Genomic DNA, 25,846 nt, shown 5'->3' with positions numbered 1-25,846 from the left:
CATGAAATTGAAAACTCGTTGAGATATACTGGTAGATTTACCTTCTGCATGACTTCACATCTGTGATCTGTCTGACTTATCAAGTTTACCAAATCTAGCCAGAAGTATGAAAATGCAGGCCCGTAGCCAGATTTTTTTTTGTGGGGGTGCAGATTTTCCAAATGCATACCCTTTCAAGAGAAATCTACATTCTAGCCAAAAGGAGACCTTTATCCTCGCTGCAATTGTTTTTTGGATCCTATTTTTTAACAAATTTCATAGAAAATTCATGATTTGGGGTGTATTTATACAATTTTTTTGACATTTTTGGCCCAATTTTGCTATTTTTTACAGTCAAAACAGACCTTTTGCAGATTTATGTGGTTGTGTCGCCCCCACTTCAATCCCCCTGGCTACGGGCCTGGTAAAGCTAATATTATTTATCTATAGTATAATCATGTTTTTTTTAAAGTAAATTATATTGAATCTTGGAGATACAATAAAATAACAGTATATTTTCTTATTTCTCCTTTTTTCCCTTTCTCTTTTTTGATACAGTTGTGACGCTAACCAGCGTGACTGAAATCATCGCATCCACCACAGAATCTCCCTCAGCAAATTCCACAACTATTGAGTATGTAACAGAAGTAGATAACACAACGGAGGAACCAATGCCTTCTACTACCAGATATTCACAACCAGGTATCATTGATGGTGAAGGAGGTGGGCTACTGACTCCTTCTGCCATACCAACTGCTACTCCAACAAGAGGAACAACCATAGCAACAACATCAAGACAACATGATGAACCTGAATTTGTTACTGAACTTATAACTGTAGTTACTACTGAAAGTGATGTAGAAGAAATGGAGTCTACCACTATGAAGCCTAGTGCTGCACCAGAAATAATTCCCACAGATGGCATGTTGACAACAGATGCTCTTGTAGATGAAGGCCAAGAAACAACAGCAGCTACTGATCCCATAGAAGTTGGTACCGATATATTGACAACCGCAATTCTTGTAGATGAAGATCAAGAAACAATTGCAACTACTGGTGCCATAGAAGTTGACATTGTTACAGACTTTGTAACTGAAGGAGTTATAGATGAAGTTGCAACAACTGAATTGCAAACCACAGTTGTGGCAGTGCCACCTGGTGGAAGAGTCACATCAACTCCTCAGTTGTCGCCAAAACCTTCTACTGAAGCTCCAGGTACCACTAAAACAGTTGAAATGCTCTTAAATATGACGACGTCTGATATTATACAGACAACGGCAATGACTTCAAGGGTACCTGAGACAACTGCGAAAGTGACTACTTCGCAAAACAGGACGACTCCAGCACAAACCACTCTTGAGGTTCAAACAACTAAAGTGCAAACTCCCCTTCCACCTGTGGTTCCAACAACAACTGTAACAACAACTCCCAAGGTTCCAACAACAACCATGAAAGTCACTGCCAAAGTAGAGAGTGTCACCACAAGAACTCTTTTACCATCTACAACAAAGGAAGCTGTTCTTCCACCACCTCCAACAATGAAGTCCAGTGAGATGACTCCAGAAGCAGTTGCAAATGCTATCAGTTTGGAATTTAAAGGCATTGATGTGAGTATTATTATCTCTAAAGTGTGACATAATAGTTGGCAGGCCCTATCAGGATATGGGTAAATTAGACAGGGTGTGGAGGGGAGCAAATAAAGCAACAAAAATATTGGTGAAGCCAAAACTATACCACATTATGCATTTTTCTTTCTCATGCTCTTTTTGTTACTTATAATGTACTGCCAAATGTACTTTGCATAAGGTTGGAATTGAGATTTCAAACTTAAGAGTGAACATTTTCAATCTTATATGAATATTAAATGTTAGACCAATGTAGCTCAAAGTACATGTACTATACACCTGATCTGTGAACTTGTCTTTTTGAAAGACAAATTCTTGTGTTCAATTGGAAAGGCTTCATCCCTAACATCAGTCAGCAAAAAATTGAAGAAAAAAAAAAATGAACATCAATCCTTTTGACTGAATATTCAATTGGAAGAGATTTAATTGTTCTTGTAACTTGTAATTGCTGAAAGATTGAGAATAATTCCTTTTGGTTGATTAAAAAGATTGAAAATTCAAATAAATTGACTAAATTATTCAGTTGAAAATGATTTGTCCATAACTGCAATTGGCAGAAGATCGAAAAATCAATCTTTTTGATTGATTTTTCACTTGGAAAATTGAAAGAGAGTTGACATTGGCCGGGGCATTGACAATTGACATTGTGCTCAGTCTTGTCTTATTGAGTCATATATATTCTTTGATTCACCTCAAGTTTGGTAGTGATGTCAATGCTTTTCCACAGTTGCGCTGCAAGCATCTTGACAAACCACCCTGTTGGTGTAGGCTCTGTGCATTACACATGTGACTCAATACTGTGACCAGCAAAATACGCACCAACGTCACTTCTGAACTTGAGGTTGAATATGGGCTCGAGAGCTAGGGTTATTGAACCATCATACCGTAAAAACTCTATAGTTTATAGCATATGTGCTTACTATCAAGTACTTTTAAAACATGCAAACATGAAGAGCCCCATCGACAAAAATGTAAAGGGTTTTGAGCAAATCATCGATACACAATTACACTTAGTAATATACAAACAAGTAAACCTGCAAATGTGTGTCTCAACCCCATTAGCTCAGTTGGTAAAACGCCGGACTTTGTTACAATTTCATGTTTTCAAAAGCGCTCAATAGTAAGCACATATGCTAACTATCAAGTTTTTACGATATTAGAGCATTTACAGTGCAGGTTACTTTAAAGGCTTAATTAGTGAATGTTTGTTCTTAATTGCAGCACCCGATAGGATCATTAGGCTTAATGACTTGGGTGGTCTTTAGATAAGATTACAGTCGCTGGTAAAGATGAGGTCAGTTAGCTAGTGATCTGGAGTACAGGTCTGTGTAAATGCTGTAGGGGTTGGTGCCATTGGCCTGGAAATGAAGACTACTTTTCCCAAAACTCATGCAGAAAATTAGCAACTTTGTTCGGCCTCATTTTTGCTAATCTACAATACACTGAATCAAAAGATTGATGAACCTTATGAAAAAAATTGTGTTAGAGAAGGAGACTTAACATTTAGTAGAAAAAAATCTTCTACCACTTCCATTTTTTTTTCAGATAGGAAGGGGCAGCTTTGTAATTCTATAAGCTGCATATCCTATCAGTGACTGCTATACCTTGTTTAGGATTGTCAAAAGAAGTATCTGCATTGTGAAACTATGACTGTTTCAAAATAGCCCGCCAAAGTCATTTGAAGTAACTCCGAGGTCATGCATTGAATTGGTTTGAATGAGGAATAATACGGGAACCATCGCCTTTTGTTAGAAGTTAAACATGAGTAATGTGGATAACCTCTATATGAATGAAAAATATTGAAGGTTTCATTGACCTTTTGGATTACTCCATTCCCCAAACAAGATATTGAAATGTGATATTTTATAGTGTTTATCATCAAATTGTTTGACCATAAAATTGACTAATTGCATGTTTAGACCAAATTTAATTGGGTAGTTTTATGAGCTGAGTAGGTGTGTACAAATGTGAAGGATTTTAGTCTCCATGGTTACTTACTAGACAAATTTAAAGAAAATCAGAGGCTGAAATACCAGGAGAGGTTAGCAACAATTATAAACTGTTGCGATTTTGGTAGTTCACAGCATCTTGCAAATGGTAGTGAGCTTGGGCAAAAATTGCATTGATCATTTCATAGCGAGTGTGTAGAATAATTAAAATATCACAGATATACTTTAGTAGGTCCTGTGGTTCTTGAGTTATGTTGTAAAGAGGGTTGAATCAGCAACACTTGTTCGAACACCCACTGTAATTCCCATGTTCTTCTTAGTATTGCACGCACGCTATATGAGTCACTGGAAACTAAGGATTATAGTAGTGTTGTCTCAATGTTCATCTTAAACATACCCCCTCCCCATTCCCCACCAAACAATGTTGGGAGAAGATATGGTGAAGATGAGCATATTGGGCATGCCAACATTGTATGGGGGTAGAAGGGGACCATTTCCATTAAGGCATTAAAAGTGTTCGGACAATTATTTCTAAGATTGTAGTCTACCCTTAAACATATTGCATGTTGGAATGTTTTTAAATAATAATTACAACAACAAAAAACCTGTATAAACACATTGTAATGTTAATCGTAAGCAATGCCTATACTTATATGTCTTAAGTACGGAAATAAACGAGTTGAAGTGTTTAAAAAAAGTTTTCATTTTTTAAAGTAGGCATCACTACATTATAGTAAATATTGTATTTTTCCTGCTTTTCCAGGTAACAACATGGTGGAATAAGATGAATGAACCCTTCCTCAACTTTGTGGCTGATAAGTTAAGCGTGAACAGACGGAATATTGTATATATTGCTCCTACACCAATGCACAAAAATGGTGTGCTCTATGTGTCTTTCGTTATTTTATCTGATGGAGGCAGCAGTAGAAGGAGGAGAGATTCTGAAAGTAAGTATTTCATTGGGGGTATCCGTATATCATTGATAACCTCATTAATATACGCACAAAGATGGTGTACTCTATGTGTCTTTCCTTATTTTATCTGATGGAGGTAGCAGTAGAAGGAGGAGAGATTCTGAAAGTAAGTATTTCATTGGGGGTATCCGTATATCATTGATAACCTCATTAATATGCACGATGTGTTTAATCCAATCACAGATAATAACTTACGCGGACACAAATGCAGGTTATTGAAAAAGTATTATGACCGCATCTCGTGATGTAGCTAAAGTATGCTTTACAACGACCGCATTACGTAACGTTTTATGGATTTGAACAATTAACGTAGATGCTGGCCACCATATTTGGACATAGCATGATTGTGTGCTAGTGTGATTGGTCGCTAACAGTATTTCCTTAGGCCTACTTGTCTATTCAATTTTTTGCAGGGAAAACGAAAGATACAGTTAAAATTGTGTTTTGTTTTCAAATTTAAAAGAAAAAAATGTGACGTAAAGTGAATTAAAAAAAGTGAAAAGTGATGGTTGTGAATGAGGTTAATGACTGCGCATCAGTTATTTTGAGGATATTGTGAAATATCGAAACATTGTGCTTTGTACCTTGGAATATTCTTCAGGGCTGTGCCCCTCATGATATTCCTCGGTTCCAAAGCACAATGTGAAGATATTTCACAATACCCTCAAAACAACTTATACGTAGTCATTATTAACCTCTAATTAACAGGGCATTCTGTGATTATGGCATCGTCTTTTTAGAGTATGATTCAATAGATATCCATGAAAAAATGGTTGTGTCCAAAATGTCAGTTGATATGGACATTGAATTTGCGAGCTTGGCATAATTGCATGTATATTCAATGCCCCCTAGGTCACTGTGTTGTGATTTCCGTCTGTTGACAGACAGAAAATTCAAATTGAAGAATGATGTCTTTGTCAAACAAGTGAATCTACAGGAAAGGGTTATGTAGTACGAAGTTTATGATGGTACAATGTATAATAATCTCAACTTTATTGAAGTATGTGGGGAATGAGACTGTGGATCACAAAGTGCCCCATTAACCCTTACATCCAAAAAAACCACAGAATACCACGATGAAAAATTCTGCGCATGCATGCATCCCAGGGTCTGCGATGACGCAATCACCCTAAGTGTCAAATGCTCACGGAATTGCGGGCCGGGCAGCAATTAGCCGTGTAGCTATAGGGCCGCGATCGTGTCGTTGGCATGCGGGGGGTCAAAGGTTCGAATCCCGGGGTGCTAAGTCAAAAATTCTTCTTCTTCTTGAAAAATTCGGATCTTCTGTTACTTCCGATAGCAAAAAACCTGGGTCAGTGTTAGGGTTAGTTAAGATGTATTTTTCCAGGTTAGGGCCTATGTTAACCCTTACACCCAAAAAACCACAGAATACCACGATGAAAAATTCTGCGCATGCATGCATCCCAGGGTCTGCGATAGCGCAATCACCCTAAGTGTCAAATGCTCACGGAATTGCGGGCGGGCAGCAATTTGCCGTGTAGCTCCCGGTCCGCGATCGTGTCGTTGGCATGCGGGGGTCAAAGGTTCGAATCCCGGGGGTGCTAAGTCAAAAATTCTTCTTCTTACAAAATTCATATTTTCTGTGACTTACGATAGCAAAAAACGTGGGTCAGTGTTAGGGTTAAGGTTATTCAATATTAGAAAGTGAATTGATTTGCAATTTATACATTAAATTTTTACATATTTGGCACTTGTTTAGATGTGCCAAATATAATGTCAAGATGATAAATCCAAAAAGAAATAAATTGTTCAAACTATACCAGTATTCAGTTTGAGTTACGACTATTCCAAAAACATGTTTTTACGCCAAAATCCATGTTGTTCAGGAACAAACTAAAAGTTTGACGATGTCTTTGACTTCTTCAAATGAAAGTCCTTTCATGGGAGAGGACTGGGGTCAAAAAGCCTGATTTAGTGATGACATTTGGGACAAAATACAAGTTAAAATATCAGTCAAATTTGATCTTTTAGGGTTGGAATTTTCAGCTTTTCACAGTTATGTTTCAGGGAGGGGCAGGGGGTCAATTGTCAATTTCGTTTATAGGACGTTGTTTAACTTTCGGTTTGTTTCCCTTATCAATGACAAAGTATCAGGAATTTAGACATGTTTTGAATTGTAGGCGAAGATTAAGCAATTAATTTTTATAGAAAATAAAATTTTGAATATTATTTCACTCCAACTGTGGGTGAGAATCCTCCCCTTATTTGACATTTTGTGTAGTATGGAGGTGTTTTTACCTTCTTTTGCAAAATGTGTAATTCTTTAAATATATGTCATTTAAAACAAAACCACAGATGACTCTTTGACAAATTGTCACAAATGTGTGTATAAAAGAGACCCATCAACACATCAGGGAGCACCACTGATAGAGGCTATGTAATTTATTGCAATTTAATGCATATTTTTATATATTTTTTCAAATATTCATTTTGAGGATGATGGAGAGGATGTTTCATCCCCGTATGATGATCGTCATGTCCGGTTCTTTGTTTTTACAAAGTCCCAAGCACGAAAATGACAAATTCTTCCGCAATTATTATACCAAGTTTCAGTTCGTGCTGGTTTATTTCACTAGACAAGCAGCTGAGATGATTTGAGATCAGGTTTCTTACCCGCAAGCACTTTAAACAAGGACTTACTCATACATGTACATGCAGTGCACAAACCTTTTGTCTCCTGGCTTGCCTTTATCATGCTGATGCATAAAATGGGGAAATACCCTGAATGTATGTTGGGAAATGTACCTCATTGGTACATGGTTGAATTGTGAAAGTTGACATTTTTGTGGTCTTAAGATTTTCAAATTTTCTCACTTCTTTCATTTAAATGCAAAATAAGAACTGAATTAATTTTTGAAACCACACATTTGTTACTTTAAGTTATGCAAGTCTTTTGAAACAATGAAGACTTAGTGCAACAAAATACTGTATTTACAAATGTACCGTAAAATGGGGTAACTTCGGTCAGCGGGGTAACTTTGGTCGGTCAAATATATTTTTTTAAATGGTCATATTTTCAGACAACATTTTAATATTGTTTTTAGACATATTTGGTGTCAATTTGTTAAGAAATATGTTTGGAAGAAATAATAAGTCGCTCATGTGTAATTTCCTTGAAATTCTACGAAAAAGCGGGATTTTGGACCTTTGGCATTTTTTACATTTTTTCGAAAAAATAAAAATCGATATTTGTGAGCAAGGATGTGTGTTTGATTAATTTTGCAAGGTGTCAAATGTCACAAAAACAACAACTTGCCCATATTCAGCGAAGATCAATTTTTTTGATTTTTTTCCTTCATGGAATGTAATACTGTGACCAAAGTTGCCCCAAAGGCGGGGTAACTTTGGTCAGGTCATTTTGAACCCCTAGGGCACCCTTGCAAAATTATTAAAAATCTTTTTCAACTTCAAGGTGTAGAAGGGAACCCTAATGTCAAAAAAAAGAGTTAATTAGAAATATAATTGGTTTTGTTTGGAAGCAGTGGTTTAAAAACTCTGAAAAGTGCCCAAAGTTACCCCATTTTACGGTATGTCATAATAACATTGTTTAATATTAGGCATGAATTTCACGAAAATACCAACACGCAAAATGAAAATGCACAGAACCATTAGGAATTTGACAATTTGTGGATTTAAAAAAGGGGATATTTTATATAAGAATTTCAAAATCAGTCTCCAACTTTCCACATCTGTTATTAAATATGCTAAACCTAGCTATGTCAAATGTCCACCCGTAGCTTGAAATACCAGAATAAAATCTAAACTTTTTACAATTTTAAATGTATCATGTTCAAATTTAAACCCAAATAATTAAGAGCCAGATAATGGCCAAATTTAACCAACTTGTAAAAATGCAAGGTTTTCCTTCCACCTCCAGAAAATTTAAACCCAAATATATACAAATACTTGTGGGTGTTGGGATTACCTTGTTCAGCAAAGTCAATGATGTACAATACATTACAAAAATGTATTATATATGTAGAAAGGTTTAAAAAATGTTAATTTCTGTGATTTAATATTTTCAGCTTACATGAATGGTTCTGATGTGATGGCGATAATCGAGGCAAACAGAGAGCTACTAGCAGAAAATGTAAGTTCAATCTTTTCTATTTATCTAATTAAGAGAGCTACAGGCAGTGGTGGCACTAAACAAACAAAAAACGGGGGACATTGGGTTTGGATGAAGTGAATTGGGGTGGAAAAAAAAATCAGCAAATTTTATGCAAAATTTCTACAAAAATGGAAATTTTTGTAATTTGGGGTTTTACTGGGGGAAAGAGTTCTGACTGGGAGTATTTGCACTCTGGGCTCAGGCAGAATAGCCACTGTGGCAATGTGTCGATCCGTGCCGGGGATGAGCCCAGAGTCCCGTTTCACATTAACCTTAATTGACTCTCTTCACGCGAGTGTCGACTGCAGAGGAAAAGTTTCAAAAAAAATTTTAAAATTCAAAAATTTCAGAAATGTTAATTTTCATGACCATATTTGGAATCAGCATGAAAAATGCATTAAAATGAGTACAAACAAGCCTAGTATTGGTTCAGTAGTTCTTAAGATAGTTCTTGATATTTTGAGAAAATATTTCAAAACTTCAACTTTTTTTCTATTGAAGCGCATGGCCACACGCAGAGCATTAATACGATCAATCGTACAATGTCACCAAAAGTGGACCATTATGACAAAAGCATTTATCATGAACCTTTAACCCCCTGAGCACTTCCTGCCAATCTAACATTGCCTCTGATTGGTCAATTACACGATATCTTCACTTTAATCACAATCAGAACAGAGTTTTGCAAATAATTCACCCCAATTTTTGTGTGAGGTGAAATGATTTTAATAATGTTGCTGATTGGTCCAATTGATAATGAAAACTCCTATTGACCAATAGGCAGGTAGTTACCATGGGTTTAAAAATACAAAAGTAAACCGAGTGGCATTGGAAAACAAATAAAAAATTGCTCAAACTACATTATGAGTTGAGCCCGAGTTGTACTCCGAGTCTCTGATCAAGTTCTAAAACATCCTAAATTTCTATGCACTTTCAATTTTATCCATTCAATTTGATACTTGTGGAAGTGATATTGAACTTGATATAAGTTTGTTTTTTCTCCAAACAATCTTGGTAGCACAGAATGTTACTCATCATTCAGTATGTATACCAGCTTAGTACAAAGAGATTCCCCTTTGTGACATGACATGCAGCTGCACATGTAGGTAACTCAGCAGGAGCATGGATGTTCATGAGGAACGGTTGCCAGAAAAACTGCCTGCTCAAGCGCTGAGAAATAAAACTCTAGATTTCACCAGGAGAGTAAGTCCCAAAATAGTGCTATAGTTGGTTCCATGAATGGGCTACCAAATAAATACCCTGGCAACTTTGTTAAAGATGAAGAGGATGAGGCAGAAGATGAGTGGTATCAATTTATAGAAGAAAGAGTCAAGTTCAGTTGAAGTTCAAATAAACTTATCTGGAGGTATTTCCACTATTAGCCAGATGGCTATATTTATGAAGTATAAACAGTGGTTGCATGAGAAATTTTCATGCAACCACTGTTTATACTTCATAGATATCTGATTATGATGAGAGGCGGTGGTTTAGGAGCTACATGGATGTAATTTAGGAATCAATGATAGTCAGGAATTAGATTATTATTTAAAGTTGTTGGAAGTCATTAGATCTCAATTGAAATTTAATAGATTAAGTGACCCTACGGACTTTTTATTTGATGTAACATATCTACGCTATTTAATCTATTCCCATGTAATGTTTAACTTTTAACAAAAGTTAATGACATAAAATCGATAATATATTTCTACCAGATATTCTACGTAACATATCGATTAGAACTTTCGTTAAAACTTTTACATTACTGGAAATAGAATGGGACTAGATTAAATAACGTAGATATGTTACATAAAATATTCTACGTCAAATACTTTGGAGTCTAGAGTTGCACTTCACAGAGAACTGTGATACCAGTTACTATCAAAATCTATCAAAAGTTAATATCTTGACAAATTCCATTTCACAAAAAGGATTAATGTTCGATATGCATTTGAAGTAAAAGGATTAATATTAGATTATCAGATCAGGGCCATTATACTCCAAATATTCAATGTAGAATATTCGTTCAACAAGATTTATTCAAACTATTTCAATCCATTTTTATCTGCTAACAAAATGTTTGTTGATGGGAATTCAATTCTTTGACATTGGATATCAGGTGGAAATATATTGTCACAAACCGCTCACGGAAGTATCCTGCACCTCCTTGAGCCACTTCCGGTCCTGCCGGGACTCCTGACGACCCTGGGTTTAAGAGGCGAGCGCGCTAGCGTATAGACCAAAAGAGGACTTCCCCGTCAGGTCTATAACACTAACGCACTTATACCTCCGTGACATGCTCCCCCTCCTCGTAAGGCGCGTCCCGCGCCTTACTTCCTGACTCACTGCCAGCCACTATATGAGCGCCTAACCCTTTCCGATGAGTGGGCCGCCTGGTGTTAAGAAACACCAGGGACCACCGCTGCCACCATTTTTGTCACAAACTGCTCACGGAAGTATCCTGCACCTCCTCGAGCCACTTCCGGTCCTGCCGGGACTCGAACCCACGACCCTGGGTTTAAGAGGTGAGCGCGCTAGCATATAGACCAAAAGAGGACTTCCCTGTCAGGTCTATAACACTAACGCTCTTATACCTCCGTGACAATATTATTGATTTTATACGTCATCAGACTTTGTTAGAACTTTAACATGACTGGAAATAGAAGGGGAATAAATTAAACAATGAAGACATGTTGCATCAAATATACTACATCCACCAAAAAGTATGCATGGGGCATTATGCCCAGTTGTTCAACTTTGAAACAAGTGTACAATAAATTAGCACAATGTGATCATGGTGCAGATTGGTTTGTGAAGTGAGCCCTGATTTAGGAAGTTATAAGGAACTGAAGGAGGTTAAATTGTATGCTTTTGGAAGTAATAGAGAAATGATTAGGAAGTTGTTAAAAACTGTTGTAACATAAAATTCTGTGATTTAGAGGCTTGTTGTTAAAATATTTTACTTTAAGTGACCACTTACAGGTTTGAATTTTGATCAGCCTATTAAATTCTATTGCAAGCCATTGCAATTGTGTCACTTCCATTGTGATTCATTTGCACAAAGACGCCTCTATGGTCTATGGTCTCAGATTGTATCAGATTTCCAGAGTCCTCTTAAGTAGATTTAGGAAAAAATTACTACATTTAGGAGTTAATTCAAGAATCTATTATTACAATTTCCATTGTTTTTTGCCTGGCGTTATGCATGTGCATCACATTTTGTTCAGGGCTCGTGTTTTTAAAACTCCTGCCACATCACAATAAGGCTATTGAACAGTGTAGTGGTTGCATACGGTTCACTCAATGACTCAAGCATGTCGATACACCAGTCCCTTGCTGCCTTTGTTGATAAACAGGCTCTTTTTATGTAGATTTTGGACAAATTCACTATAAATAGGAGCATAGGAGCAGACTAATGATGCCACATGCTAACATCTTCCATCTTGTATTCCCGATAGATGTAAATGCAGCCTATAGATTTCTGGGAAAATTACCATAGACAATAGGAGCGTGATAGTCATCATTGACATCACTGATTGATATCAACTCAAATAGATCAAATGCAACAGCAGTTCAATAAAATAGAAAACTGTTAATGTGTGTGACCAGCTAGAGCAATGGAAATGATGACATTGGAACATTTTATTTATAAGAAAGAATAGACTACTTAATGAGCCAAGATGGTGATGGTCTAATCATGAAGCTACTCACTAGGATCCACACATGCTCATCTATCAAGGCACAGGTCTTTCACCCCAATACATTTGCACATTCATTGAATGACCTTTGAAAAGTTGGGTACAAAAACTCATACTCTGCAACTTGAGGTCAAATTTTGCACTATGATTGTTGAATTGCGGTTATTGAACTATGCCTTTAGGATGAGGCCATTGTGGTCCATAGTGACTGTACAAATTTCATGCTACATTTATTTTCACGCTTTTTGTGTTTCAATCAGCTGCCGCGAAAATAACAATTGATGCCTGAATAAATTCCTTTTGTGTGTAGGTCAATGTTAGGAAGCTTAGAATCGCAAATTTAAAAACAAAGGAAATAGTTCAAAATTGGCAAAGCGCAAAAAAATTAATCACGCAAAAATAGGCACTTTTACAGAGGTGTAAGTCTTCCGGAAATTCCTGGAATTCCGGAAATGTGGCAAAAAAAAAAATTCCGGAAATGTAATTTAATTTAATTTTTTTTTTTTTACATTTCGGCTTAGATGATGATAATTAGGTCATAAAAGAGCCCCCCCAATTTTTTTTTTTGAGGGGGGGTGATACCCTACAACCTATTCCCGGACAAGCCCCTTGCACTTCCGGAAATTTGGCGCAGTGCTCGCCTTTGGCTCACATGTTTTTCAAGGAGTAGATCATTACCTCACTTACACCTCTGCTTTTACAGTAGTTCAGGTCTAATTTCTAGTGGCATGGCATCATTGTGGTTTTAGAACTATGTCTTCACACAGGAGCATGTCTGAAATCCTGGTTAGGCAAAGAAAATGGAAAAACAGCAAAGCTGTAGGTCATTAACCCGGGTCATTAGGTCTATGTGCTTCATTTCTTTTTTACAGGGCCGTAGCAAGGTTGAAAAAATGTGGGGCGGCCATCACAAATGTGGGGTGGCCAAAATACAAATATATGCCCAAATTGAAATGAAGATATAAAGAAAAACATAACAAATTTCTCAAAAAGTGGGACGGCCATGGCATCCTTGGCCGCCCCGCTTGCTACGGCCCTGCTTTTTTACAAAATCAGTCAATGCACAAAATGTGAATAAACTGTAATGTGCCAAACAAAATTGTGATTTTAAAAAGCCACACATGCGGTCTTCTGAAACTAAAACTCTCTATTTTGGCCTTTAATATCTCTCATGTTCAGTTTGATTTATTCACATCAAAACATGACCTACAATAATTAAACTTTGCTGCAAAAATCAAGAATGGTTGAAAATAGGATAAATTTAAAGATTTTGTGTCAAATCAGCAACTTCTGAGAGAGAGTGTTATTTATTTGATTGATCATCAGGCCAGGTCATTAATACTGATATCTCCGGTCATTACATGTATTGCTACAACTTTTGTAGCCACACTTGTCAACCTACATTGCAATTCTCATTAATGAGAGAGAGAGAGAGAGCACTAATGGTGATTGTGCAAAATGTGGTAAGTTTGCTTGGGGGTCATATTTTGGTTCTTAATAATCTTTAATCCTGCTTTATAATCCATCTATCTACAAATGCACATTGCACACATGATCAAAACTTGATTTCTGCCAAGGTTGTAGGGTTAAATCAAGTGTAGGAAGGGCTAGCCCAGCAAGTCACCCTGCTTTAGGTCCTTCACATTAAATTCGTAGTTTTAACTGTTTAATTGAAACTGCATTCAGATATCCAGTGATCTGAACTTCATTTAAATGCATCATTCATGAGCATTCAGTTTGAAAGGCAGTCTACCTTTGTGCTGAAAATGTATGTTTTCTTCAAAATGATATTATTAAACACAGATCTATTAATGACTACAAACTGCCATTCTGCCGTAATGGTCTCCTATAATAGCTGTGTGCTAAGTGATGACCTGTGCATTTAGAAGACATTCATGGTAGTCTTAAAGTGTCAGTGTGGATTTGTTCTGTCACTTAGTATATATATAGATAGCTAAAATGCAATAACACTTAGGGTATTATAATAGTCTATGTCAATGTTTTAAAAGGTTTAGAGGCTGTAAGAAATTTGTTCTCATGTAGTATTCTTGTCAGAAAGGGTGATTTACTCCCAGGGGTTGGGGGTGGGGAGCCAGAGGGGAGGCACTCATTTCTAGGCTAGGTGTTAATGTTAATATAATTATGTGACACTCCATTAAAACATTCTCTTCAGATTCTATGCTCAACCTTTTGCAAAATATAAATGATCATGTTCTGTTTTATAATTCATGCCATAACAGTCAATTTTGAGTTTCCCGTCACATAATTTCTGAAAACAAGTGAGGTAACTTTTTCATTATTCATTATTCATTATTTGTCTACCTTTCATTATATGACCAAGACGCATGTAAAATGTGTTGTTATTTGCCGCTCACTCACTTGAAGATGGATGTTTAGCCCAAATGAGATTCAAAAGTATATTACAAAGAGTCTGCAAGGTTGACAGCAAAATGTATGTTTTGATTTTGATAAAAAAAACAAAAAATAAAGGGATATTCATAATTTTTTTTGCAAATAATAACCAGTTTTCATTGGTATTTTTTGGAAAATCACAATAATGAATTCAACTGAGGGTCTGAAAATGAAGTGAGGGCGGTGACTGGAAACTCAAAATCGACTTTCCTTGGCCTATTGCCCAACATGATATCATCATATCATGGGAGAAAATCAGTTACAAAGACTTACATTGCACTTACAGGGTCTCCCTCCCTGAAATAACTGTATCTTCTGAAAATTGTTAGGTGCTTTAATGCCCAAATCAAACACAACCAATTACTTTCTAATTTGCACTAACAGCTTTCATTCACTTTTTGAATTTTGAAAATTGATTGCTTTGTGTTTGAAATATAAGAATTTTATGAAAATACCTAATTTTCAATCCATTCCATGGATTCAGATATCAATTAATGATGGAGTACTAAGAACTAAGCACAACTAACCTAGCACTTGTTCAGTGCCTGTATGGGACCATGACAACCCCTCTCTGACATTACAAAATCCACCAGCGCCTCGTTGGACACTTCGCGGCCATGCTCGGAACTAGAACTAGTTCTAAACTAACCGACACCATGTGTGCACCTTGGTAAGCTTACTACACAAAATAGCATGGAAATATCAGCATTTCTGAAACATCTTAGTTGAAAAAAGTGGTGGGTATTTATTTGAAGGGGAGACTATTCAAGGAAATACGGTACTTAACCTGAAAACAAATGATTCCAACCATACAGATACAGTTCTTGCAAAGGGCACACTTATACCTGGAAATGAAAAAGAAAAATGAAATACGGAATTGAGCAGAACATAAAATTGTGATTACAACTTAGATCAGAACATCAACATTTTGTAATGTAAAGATAAACTTGCACTAGGCCTAGTACCATTCAATCCAGAATGTCAAAAAATATTTGAACTTGAAAATGAAATTTACAACTTGATAGCATTAAATTAGCTGAAATTTAGCAAGTCCATTCCCAGACAGCCCCCATCCATCTCTAGGGGATCATTCATCCCTATAGAATTGCATATTCTTATCATAAGAACATACTTTTCATGACTCCTTGACACATGGGAGGACAAGGTTCAAATGAACCAATGTCACATCCATAAATTTTTGTCTTTATTTCCCTGATCTGATTCCAGACATACTTGAACTTTTCCACAAAAAATGGTTTTAAATGTGTGTTCATGATGATGATATCATATGCCAATGGTAAATTTGGCTATACAAATTTGTAAGAGCAGCTGGAATAACAATTTACTTTAATTTTTGGAGGATGTCAGGGACATTTTAAATTTGTGGGCTTTCTCCAAAAGAAAGTGATGACCCTTTTGATGTTCTGCAAAAACCTGGCTACATAATGTTTATGTACAAAAATATTCTTGCAGGTTAATTCGCTTTATAGCAAATACATCGTGAAATTTGAGTTACGTTTTGGTGCACCAGAACGAAATTAAAACACATTGTCTATGGAGAATTTGATTTGATTTGATTTGATTTTATTCGGTACTCAGGAAATTACAATGTTTACTATAAATAGACAATTAACAATAATATAAGATGTACACATTTTAAAAACAACACATTAAGATGATAAAACATTATAAAAACATCATAAAACAGCAGAGCACGAAGGATAGCCCAAAAAGCTTTTCAAAAGAAAAGCTTATTTCCATTGGGGTCCTTAAACAACGTACATCTTGGGAATAAGCTTTTTGCGTGGATATCTACAAAATAATGTCATAAAAAGAGGATGATAGGATCACAAAATACTGTAGAGTGGGCAATATATGTTAAATTAAGACATGAAAATTTATTTTCCTGACAAACTTGCTCAATTTCTTAATCACATCAATAGAGAGTGCCATCTTATTGCAGTAGTCTAGATCAACAGATGCTAGCACAGATGACATGTTACAATTAAATGTCATTGTATCAGCATCATGTCATGAACTAGATGATGTGGCCGCATACCAAGGAAAGAATGACATTAATAAGAGCTGATGGACACCATTAAAGGGGCATTCCATGATCCACAGCCTTATCCCCCCATTTTTCTAAACAAAAGATTGAGATTTTTATACCATCAGAAACCTCTGGCTACATAATGTTTATGTGCAATAAATGTCTTGCAGATTTATTGCTTAGCAAAAATATCATCAAATTTGTATTTAAGAAAATTGCCTTATGAGCTTATGTAATAACATAATCATCCATAACTCGCAAACGCAAAATCGGAATCAACCTACATTTTGGGAATAAGCTTTTTTTTTCATGCATATCTTCCTAAACATACCATGCTAGAATTACGAAATATTCCTTTAACTTTAGGATCTGCTATAGGAAAGACCTGCTGTCATTGTCTTCTGGATGGAAAGACAGAACAAGACTACCATTAACTTTGGTATTCAATTGTCATGTTGACATGCTATATTGCTTCAGAGTGTTTTTGGTTTCCGTCCTGCCAAAACTGAAAATGTGCCAATTTTACAAGTGGACACATTGGATTGAAATTCAATAAATTAGGCCTACAATTCATGATGGAATTCTTCAAAAAAATGTCAAAATCAAATGTAATAAATCATGAAATAGTAATTTGTCATTATAATGAAGGTCTATTAGTAGGCCTACACGTTTTGTGTATTGACAACAGGTGATGTGATGATTAGTAAAATTTTTCTCTTCACATTTTCAGCACTTTTGATATCTCTAATTCCAGTTTCCACCAAAACAAAGGTTAGGCTAGTAGTATTTTAGTCCTACACATTTGTAGGCCTTAGTCAGTACATGGTCATTAAAGTACTCTTTTGAAAATGGGTACGGACAAAACCACATATTTAAGATATTATTTTAGTAGACCTGTATATCTCTATAGCTTTATCAAAAGGAAGTATAGTAGGAAGGCGGCCTGAATTTTGATAGATGCTAATGCTGATATCTGTAATTTTTGGAAAAGGTAACTTTACTGTCAGTGTCACCAAGAGAATTAAATTAAGCAGAAGCCATATCTCTTCCCTAATGAGAAAACTTTGGAAAGTCCAAGTTCATATGTTTAACAAGGCAACATTCATGAGCATATATCTCCATGGCGATAACATTAGTTCATTACACCAGAGGCTAGCTTGGAAGGTAACCCAGTTTCCATGGTTACATACTGGCAATTTCATCTCAAGCTTATAGGCTTTGTGATTTCTCATAGATGTCACTGAGGGCAGGGTGGAGTCTCACTTTACTAGAATAGAAAACATGCTCATCTGTCAGGACAAAGTTCTTTATGTTTGTACAGTCATAGAATGACCTTTGATGTGTTGGGTACAAAAACTCATACCCCTCAACTTGAGATCAACTCCTGAGCTATGGTTGGTGATTGGAGGTGACTGAACTGAGCCATGGTATAGGAGACTATTTGGCTCATAGTGACTTTGTGGCTTGACATTGACTTTGTGACTCCAGGTTGTATTTTGTCTGTAAATTCTGCGCTGGTGGCTGATCAGCTGCTGATGGCAATGATGCATGATGGGGATAATGTACTGTAGTGGAGAAACTTTCGCGAGGTTTTTATTTGCACAATTTGCGTGATCAATTTCAGAACCGGAAATTTTAAATCCTGCAAAAATTTTTTTTTTATCCATAGGTTTTTTGGTGTAACTGTTTGTAATTGCGAATATGTGACCCATCATATCGAAACACGGCAGTTGTCGTCAAAAATGAAGTTACAGGTTTCTGACACCTCATCCGTTGATGTCGCATGTAGAATGGTGATTTTATGTGACAAATAGATTTCAAATTCCTTATTATTTCCTTTATTTTTTGGGACACATATTATCTTTAAATGTGGGTTTCCGACAACTGCCGTGTTTCGATGTGATGGTCACATATAAGAAACCACAAAACTGCTCCGAACAGTTCAAATTGTGAAAAACGGAATACTGCAAAATATCATGTTTCACAGTATATTAAAGATGCATAATTATGACAGATTAGGCTACATTATGTCAATTTACTTTGATATTAAGGCAGAGCTTTAATTGAGCTATTCACTCAAATGCTTTTGGGGCAGCTCCCGGGGGCAGCTCATATGCCTTCCCTATTGAGATAGTAACATGATTCTTGAACTGGAGATTGTTTCATGTTAACACTACAAACAAGACTTCAATCATATGAGAGCTATCAAGTCACATGGTATACAATGACAAGGTTGTTATTATTACAAGTAAGCTTTTCATAAATAAACACCACCTTAACATACCCTCATGGTATGTCTGGTTGATGTAATCAATTCAACCATGGAAGTATTCCAGGATTTAACCATGCAGATGTTCTGTGCAATCCATAAATGAGGAAATCAATGGGAGATAGAGATAGGGGTGAAAGGGAGGAAAGAGGATCTGGGAGAAGACCTCTCCAGCACAGGTCACACCCGGGGGTCACACTGGCAGACTGTTTGTTTCAAGGGTACAAAAGCTGGTCACTGACAAAAGATGGGGTACTAGAGGATCCCAGTCTCCAGAAAGAGTTGGTTATAAATTAGTTTTTGTTCTTGCAGTCCAAACTTACCCCAAAACCATTATTATGCTCTTGGAGGACCTTTGTAAACCAAAAGTGGTGAACGATTGAGTAAAGCCTGGTGGATAGTCACAGCGTTTTACTCGCAGCGGCAAATCGCAGCGATTTTTTTCCCGCCGACGAACAGCGACTTTGTCGCACTTGTTCAGCGGAAAACGCTAGCGAGTCCATTTTTTGCCGCCGACGGAGTTGCGATAGAAAAAGTTCAAGTAGAAACTTTTTCTACTGGAAACGATTTTAGCTGGCGATTTTCTGTACTTGTCCAATCAGGTCGTGTTATTTCCCCACGTGACTTGCCCCAAAGTAAGCATGAAGAAATCACAGACATCGTGGCGAACTTGACCGACGAACAAATTGAACAGCTTCAAATTAAAAGTGGAACAATATCCTCATCTCTATATCTTACATCGGATTGATTATCGTGATGTCCAAAAGAAAATGAATTCCTTACAATCCATTGCTACTTGTTAAATAATCGAAGGAGTGGATGCAGGGAAGAGATAGATCTTTTGATCTTTTTCAATAGTCAGTATGTGCATCATGATGTCAGGCATAAGAATGATCAGCCATGAAAAAACCTGAACAGTTTGAAAAAGCCTGAAAAAGTGTGTGAAATGAGGCTAAAAAGGACAAAAAAGGGCTGAAATTATAAGAAAGTGCGGAAATTTGGACCTGCAAAAGCAGGAAGATTCTCATGCCTGTGATGTGCAGTGATCTAGGCTACTTTCATGATCCTCAGTGGTATAGGGCAGCTTAGGGCCTAACATAACCACTATATAATTATTATTATTATTTTAATATAGGCCTATTAGGTTATTTAGCCTGACCGTTTGACTCCGCCGGAGTATAATTGTGCAAGACTCGAGACTATCTATTTGGCGGTGAATATTCAAAGCACAAGATAGATAGAGAGAGAGAAAGAAAATCTTAATCTTGTCCTTCAAAAATCACTGGTATACCATCCTATATATCATGCATTATTACTTCATACGAAAATGACACTGTTATAAAATGCATAAAAACGCACAAGACGCTATTATTTAGGCAACATATGTCACCATAATAGACTGGCAACGCCAGCCTATAATTTTTTCTCGCAATTGAAAGCGTGATAAGTCGCACACTTTCGCCGAAAAGTCGCACACGTTGGCGAGAAATCGCGGCGATTTGCCTCTGCGTGAAAAACGCTGTGACTATCCACCAGGCTTAATAGGCCTGCAGATTTAGTATGATGGCATGAGAAGTGAGGTGAACACTAATATAGTGGACTTCTTTTACCTAGATCTTTACATGGGCAAGAACTAGTTTATCAGATTTGTGGATCATGACACCTTTGAAGAGAATGATCCATTTATGACTGAGCTACATGATGAAGTTAGAGTAGTATCATAGGGTATCAGACTGCAACTCAGGCTTGAACAGGTTTAACATCTAGCATTCAATAACTGTACATGTACCTCCTAAAATCTTCCTAAGGTCCAGGAAGCGACCACACAGTCTATCCACACCCAGCCATGGTCATTTCACTCACCTCTATAACATACTTTAGTATAAGACATTGTCAACTAGAAGATGAGCCATTGAAGATGAAAGTTCACAGACCCAAGAAGTGATGAGTTTGTATTTGAACATAAGGGTAGTGAACTCAACTATTAACAACATGGAATTTGGGTCACATTTGGTGATGGGGGATTCTAGGTCATTCTGCCTATAGCAATTTACATGAAGTGAGAGCTTACATATCTGGGCTATCATACCGGTATGCGTTTTTCATCTCATCACCAGGGACAAGCGATTTGCGCGGAACTTTTTTTCCGCGCAATTCCGCGCAATTTAGGGATACATGATTTGCATTGAAAAAAAAAGTTCCGCGCAATTCCGCGCAATTTGCTATTTTTTTCCGCGCAAATCGCCTGTCCCTGCTCATCACTGACATCTCTGATGTAGGCCTATCACCATCATTTATACTGCAATCACTGATCTCATTGATTTCTGAAGGAAAGATGCTCAGAAATAGTGGCATAGCCAGGTTTTCAGAGAAGTGGGCACCCCTAGGCCCCTTGCTCACAAACCAATCATGACCTCAAGTTTTAAAGATGGGGATGGACGGGGATACATATTCTATGGATAAAAGAAATACCTCATTGTTATAGCCAGCATTGGTCATCAGATGGGTTTCTGGTGTGGATGTTTGATGCCCAAATGAGAAGATATTGATTATGGGCAAAAACTACTTGGGACAAAACTATATGGGAATTCCTGGTAAAATAAAACCTTTTTACTTAAACTGTAAAGGCAAAACTGGGGTGCATTTAGCTCACAAGCATGTATGTTTGAAATGTGTTTGGCTCCCTATGGCCCTCAAACAAATAAAGAAGAAAACCTAAATATTGTTTTACTATGATGGGTGTAGTGGCCTATGAACTCCCATGCACATAATGGACTGAATGCAACAGCCATGATCTATGCTTGACATCTACTACTTCATTCATATCCCCCCTTGACATGGCTCCTATTACTATGGACCACAAGAACCTCATCCTAAATGGCATATTCTAATAACCTCAATTGCATAATATTATAGAACAAAAATTGACCTCGAGTTGCAGAGTATGAGTTTTTGTACCCAAATCTTCAAAGGTCATTCAATGAATGTGCAACTGTATTGGGGTATAAGAAATGTGCCCTGATAGATGAGCTTGTTGTGGATTCTAGCGTATGTTCCAAGATGCATATATTTGGCTTTCCTTGAACTTGCATGTAATTTGCTTTGAGTTGACTTATCTGAGTTGACATATCACCAATACGTTTAGAATTGAGACAAGACGTAGTAAACGTGGTAAAGGTATCAAGAGTGATGAAAAGGTTTCAAAGTTTAAGTTTAATGTTTCACAACATCAGAATAAACATCTGCCTCAGAGCAAAACCCAAATGTAATTTGCAAGTACATCCCTACTGTCACTTTCAACAATTGTTGGGTTGGTTGAAATCCCCAATGTACAATTAGGCACTGTAGGCCTACAATTTGTAGGCAATGTCTTTGGAAATGGAAAAAAAAACTAGTGTGGTTTGATTTAAAAGGGTAAAGAACACAGTAAGCCTGCAGGCAAAAAAAATAGTTGAAGCACAATGCACATCCAAGAAAGTTTGCTTTATTTGAAACTGCAATCTGCGTGTATTTTTGCTAGTTTGGAAAGTTTGTTTGTTTACCAAGCATTGTCTTTGTATGATCAGGCCCATAACTGGGGTGGGGTGGGGATGCATGCACCCCTCCCATTGACAAAGAGGTCCATCTGTCAATTTAAAAATGTTAAAGGAATCACTTTTTCATGTTAAACCAAACATGTTCTGAGCTACAAAGAACCTTTTTGGTTCTCTAAAGAGCCTTCACGAAAGAACCATTTCATATTTTACAGAGCCTATAAAGATTAGCTCTCTAGTATAATTTGTTTGGCTTATAATTGGCACTGAAAAAATGAGACATTGTGTATTGATATAGATATAGAATGGCATGCATGCAGTTGGACACAGCATTCGAAATAGGGCCGGTCAGCCGGCCATTGGCCTTTAACTTTTTGGCCTGGCCGGTAACTTTTCTGACTGGCATCTAGTTGCCGGCCTGGCTGGCCTTTTTAAGGTCAAGCCATGTTGGCCTGTAACTTTTTGAGGCATATTTCGAACACTGGTTGGACACAGCACTTTGCATAATGTGTGACTTATGTGAATTTATGTATGTGTAAGTTGGGACTTTATTGAAGTGGGCAGTAACATTGAAAAAAACAAATTTTGCCAATTTTAATCTGAACAAACTATAGTTTGGAACCTTTTCGCCCTAGTCTTTGGCCCTGTAAACCCTTCTCAAAAGAATCGGAATAACCATGTTTTTGCATCACAGTCAAATGTTGTTTCCTTCTAAGAATGCATGAACATTGACAAAATGAGAAAACATTTCCATTCTATTGATATTAAATTTGAACCACAAGGGCTGAGATGAAGAGAGTCAGACATGGGAAGGGTAAATAGATCATTACTGCCGCAAGGCAAACCACACATTCATATAATTGCTGTACATCACTTGTGACTGCTTTACCCCTGCATTGTATCATGTGTATGGTTTAGGTATTTTGAAAGTTGAATGATAATGTTACAGGTACAGAAACATTAATGAAGCATGTAACCTGACAGAGGATATGCAAATGGTTATGATTGATGTCATGAGGTGAGAAGTTTATACAGTGGACTGATGTGGAACACCTTTTAGGCAGAACATCCCAAAAGCCATTAGCACCAATCCAGCTTGAAACGTGAGGGGGGGGACAACCTGTCAAAATAGTTAAAAAGTAGCTGAAGAGAACAAAAAATGGGTCATCCCCCTTCCCCCGATTGACACCCATGCCAAAAGCTATCAATATTAAAATTGTGGCACTTGGCAGCATTTTTTTGGAAGGAAAAAAAACACTCATGACTTGCAAGTAAAAAATAAATAAATGTAGATATTTATATAGCGCTTTACAATTATTCCGCAGTCATTAGAATATGTCGGAACCACGTTTGCAGCCTACAATTAGCGCAGGGTTCATCAGTACAATGACTGTGACAACCCCTAACAGCTTCCCATTGCACCTGGGTGGGGTGAGGCAAGCGAGGCAAAGCGCCTTGCCCAAGGGCGCAACACGGTGGTGGGACAGGGACTCAAACCCATGCACATCAAGCAAGTTCTCAGATTATGAGTCCAAGGACGTAACCACTGAGCCACTGTGCCACATTGCAAACAAAAAATAAATAAGTTTATAACTTTGGACAAATTATAAGAATCACAAAATAACTCCCACACCAGAAAAAAAATTGAACAACAAACACTTATTTTGCTTTTAAACATGATTTCATATGCATACAGTTATTTATATGGTAGTGGAATTCAGAAACCACAGGTAATATGTGATATGATCAAGGGGAATGAGTCTGATGTCGCTGATATTGTTTTTGAGGTATTGGCAAAAACGGTGTTCAAATTCTTTTGTTTTATATTGTTTTCAGCCATTGATTAATTGCTCATAACTCGGTAACCAGATGTCCGATTTTAGATGGGGTTTGCATCAAAATGTAGCATTCGTAAACTGCCAGAAAGTGATTAAAAAAATTCGAATAGACAATTGCCAACATGCGACTCATTACCCTTGATCATGTCACATATATAAACAGGGTAAGTGGATGCCCGGTACCTGTTTTTTTTTTAGCGGCTGATTAACTTTCAGTATTATCATAGTATTATTAACCTAAGTGTGAGCTCATTATTTGTCCAAATTGATCAATTCTTGGATCATGCAGTTATCGCTCATTCTACAAAATCCGGTGCCAATAGCCCTTTTTCCATTCTTTGGTCCACAAATACTTTGTCGAGCATTTAGGGCATCAAATATGTTGTTTTTCTGGTAGAACTAAGCGAGATCTACACGGACATATATAGTTGTCCATACTTTAAATGCTTTCTTCAGCCTGATTAACCCTTGCAAAGGCTCGAAAATTGCGTTTCTACTGCTCAAGTGTCAAATCTGATCCTTAATATTTTCTTTGAATAAATGCGATATCTTTACATATTTGTTGTTTTTTAATTAGATAAGGCACCATCATATTGCATATCAACATTATTTTTAGTGATTAAAAGCGTCTTTGTGTAATTCTAAAATAAATTGCACTTTCCACCAAAACGCTGTGAGCTACGTTACCACTTTTTAACACACGTTATTGGAAAGGCGTAAAACAGAGGTATCAACGTAGTTTACGGTTTTTGAAAGGAAACACTCATAGGTTTTAAAAATAACAGTAAAAATCGTGATGCTGTAGCACTTTTGGCATAGAAATGTTGTAAACATTGAAATTTCGACCGACCATGTTAAGATTGGTGAGCTACGTTACCAGAATTCCATAGTATGCACTTGTATAACAAGTACTTCCTAATAATATGTGATAGGTACCAGTGATCGAACCCCATTTATATTAGAATTAACCGACATAACATTCTAACGTTTCGCAAATCACATCAAAAACATTAAAAACCTGTGAACTACGTTACTGTGAGCTACGTTACGCACTCATTTATGCATCTTCAAAACTTCTATGAAATGGTGAAATAGGTGTTACATTTCACTCAAGTGATCTTTCGTTTGCTTTTTATGACCTTGGATTGAGTAAAACCAGCCCATTTTGTAGCCGTTAACGTAGCTCACATTACATTGAGTTTTAGTGTTAAATAAAAATTCCCTTTAAAAGGGAAAGCCAGCCTCAATGTAGAAGAGGTCTTGTAATTAGTTTTGGTCAATGTGAAAGGCATTTTAGGATCACGCTTACATCTACATGACAGTCCACCAAACCATCAACGATGAGAACATGCACACTGAAACAGCAGAAAACATTAATTCCTAATCTCAT

General features: G+C 36.8%; 1 protein-coding gene across 1 annotated transcript in view; it reads left to right on the top strand.

Annotated features, from left to right (window-relative positions):
• Positions 1–25,846, top strand: part of LOC140147149 (uncharacterized) — a 65,652-nt gene that overhangs the window by 27,820 nt on the left and 11,986 nt on the right. The window contains exons 3-5 of the mRNA XM_072168928.1: positions 538–1,586; positions 4,317–4,500; positions 8,574–8,638. Coding sequence (XP_072025029.1) covers positions 538–1,586; positions 4,317–4,500; positions 8,574–8,638 — 1,298 coding nt within the window. The remainder of the gene's footprint in view (positions 1–537; positions 1,587–4,316; positions 4,501–8,573; positions 8,639–25,846) is intronic.

Source organism: Amphiura filiformis, chromosome 3 (assembly GCF_039555335.1).
Source record: "Amphiura filiformis chromosome 3, Afil_fr2py, whole genome shotgun sequence".
NCBI lineage: Eukaryota > Metazoa > Echinodermata > Ophiuroidea > Amphilepidida > Amphiuridae > Amphiura > Amphiura filiformis.
The sequence above is the reverse complement of the archived record's forward strand: the minus strand, read 5'-3'. Positions and strand labels throughout refer to the sequence as shown.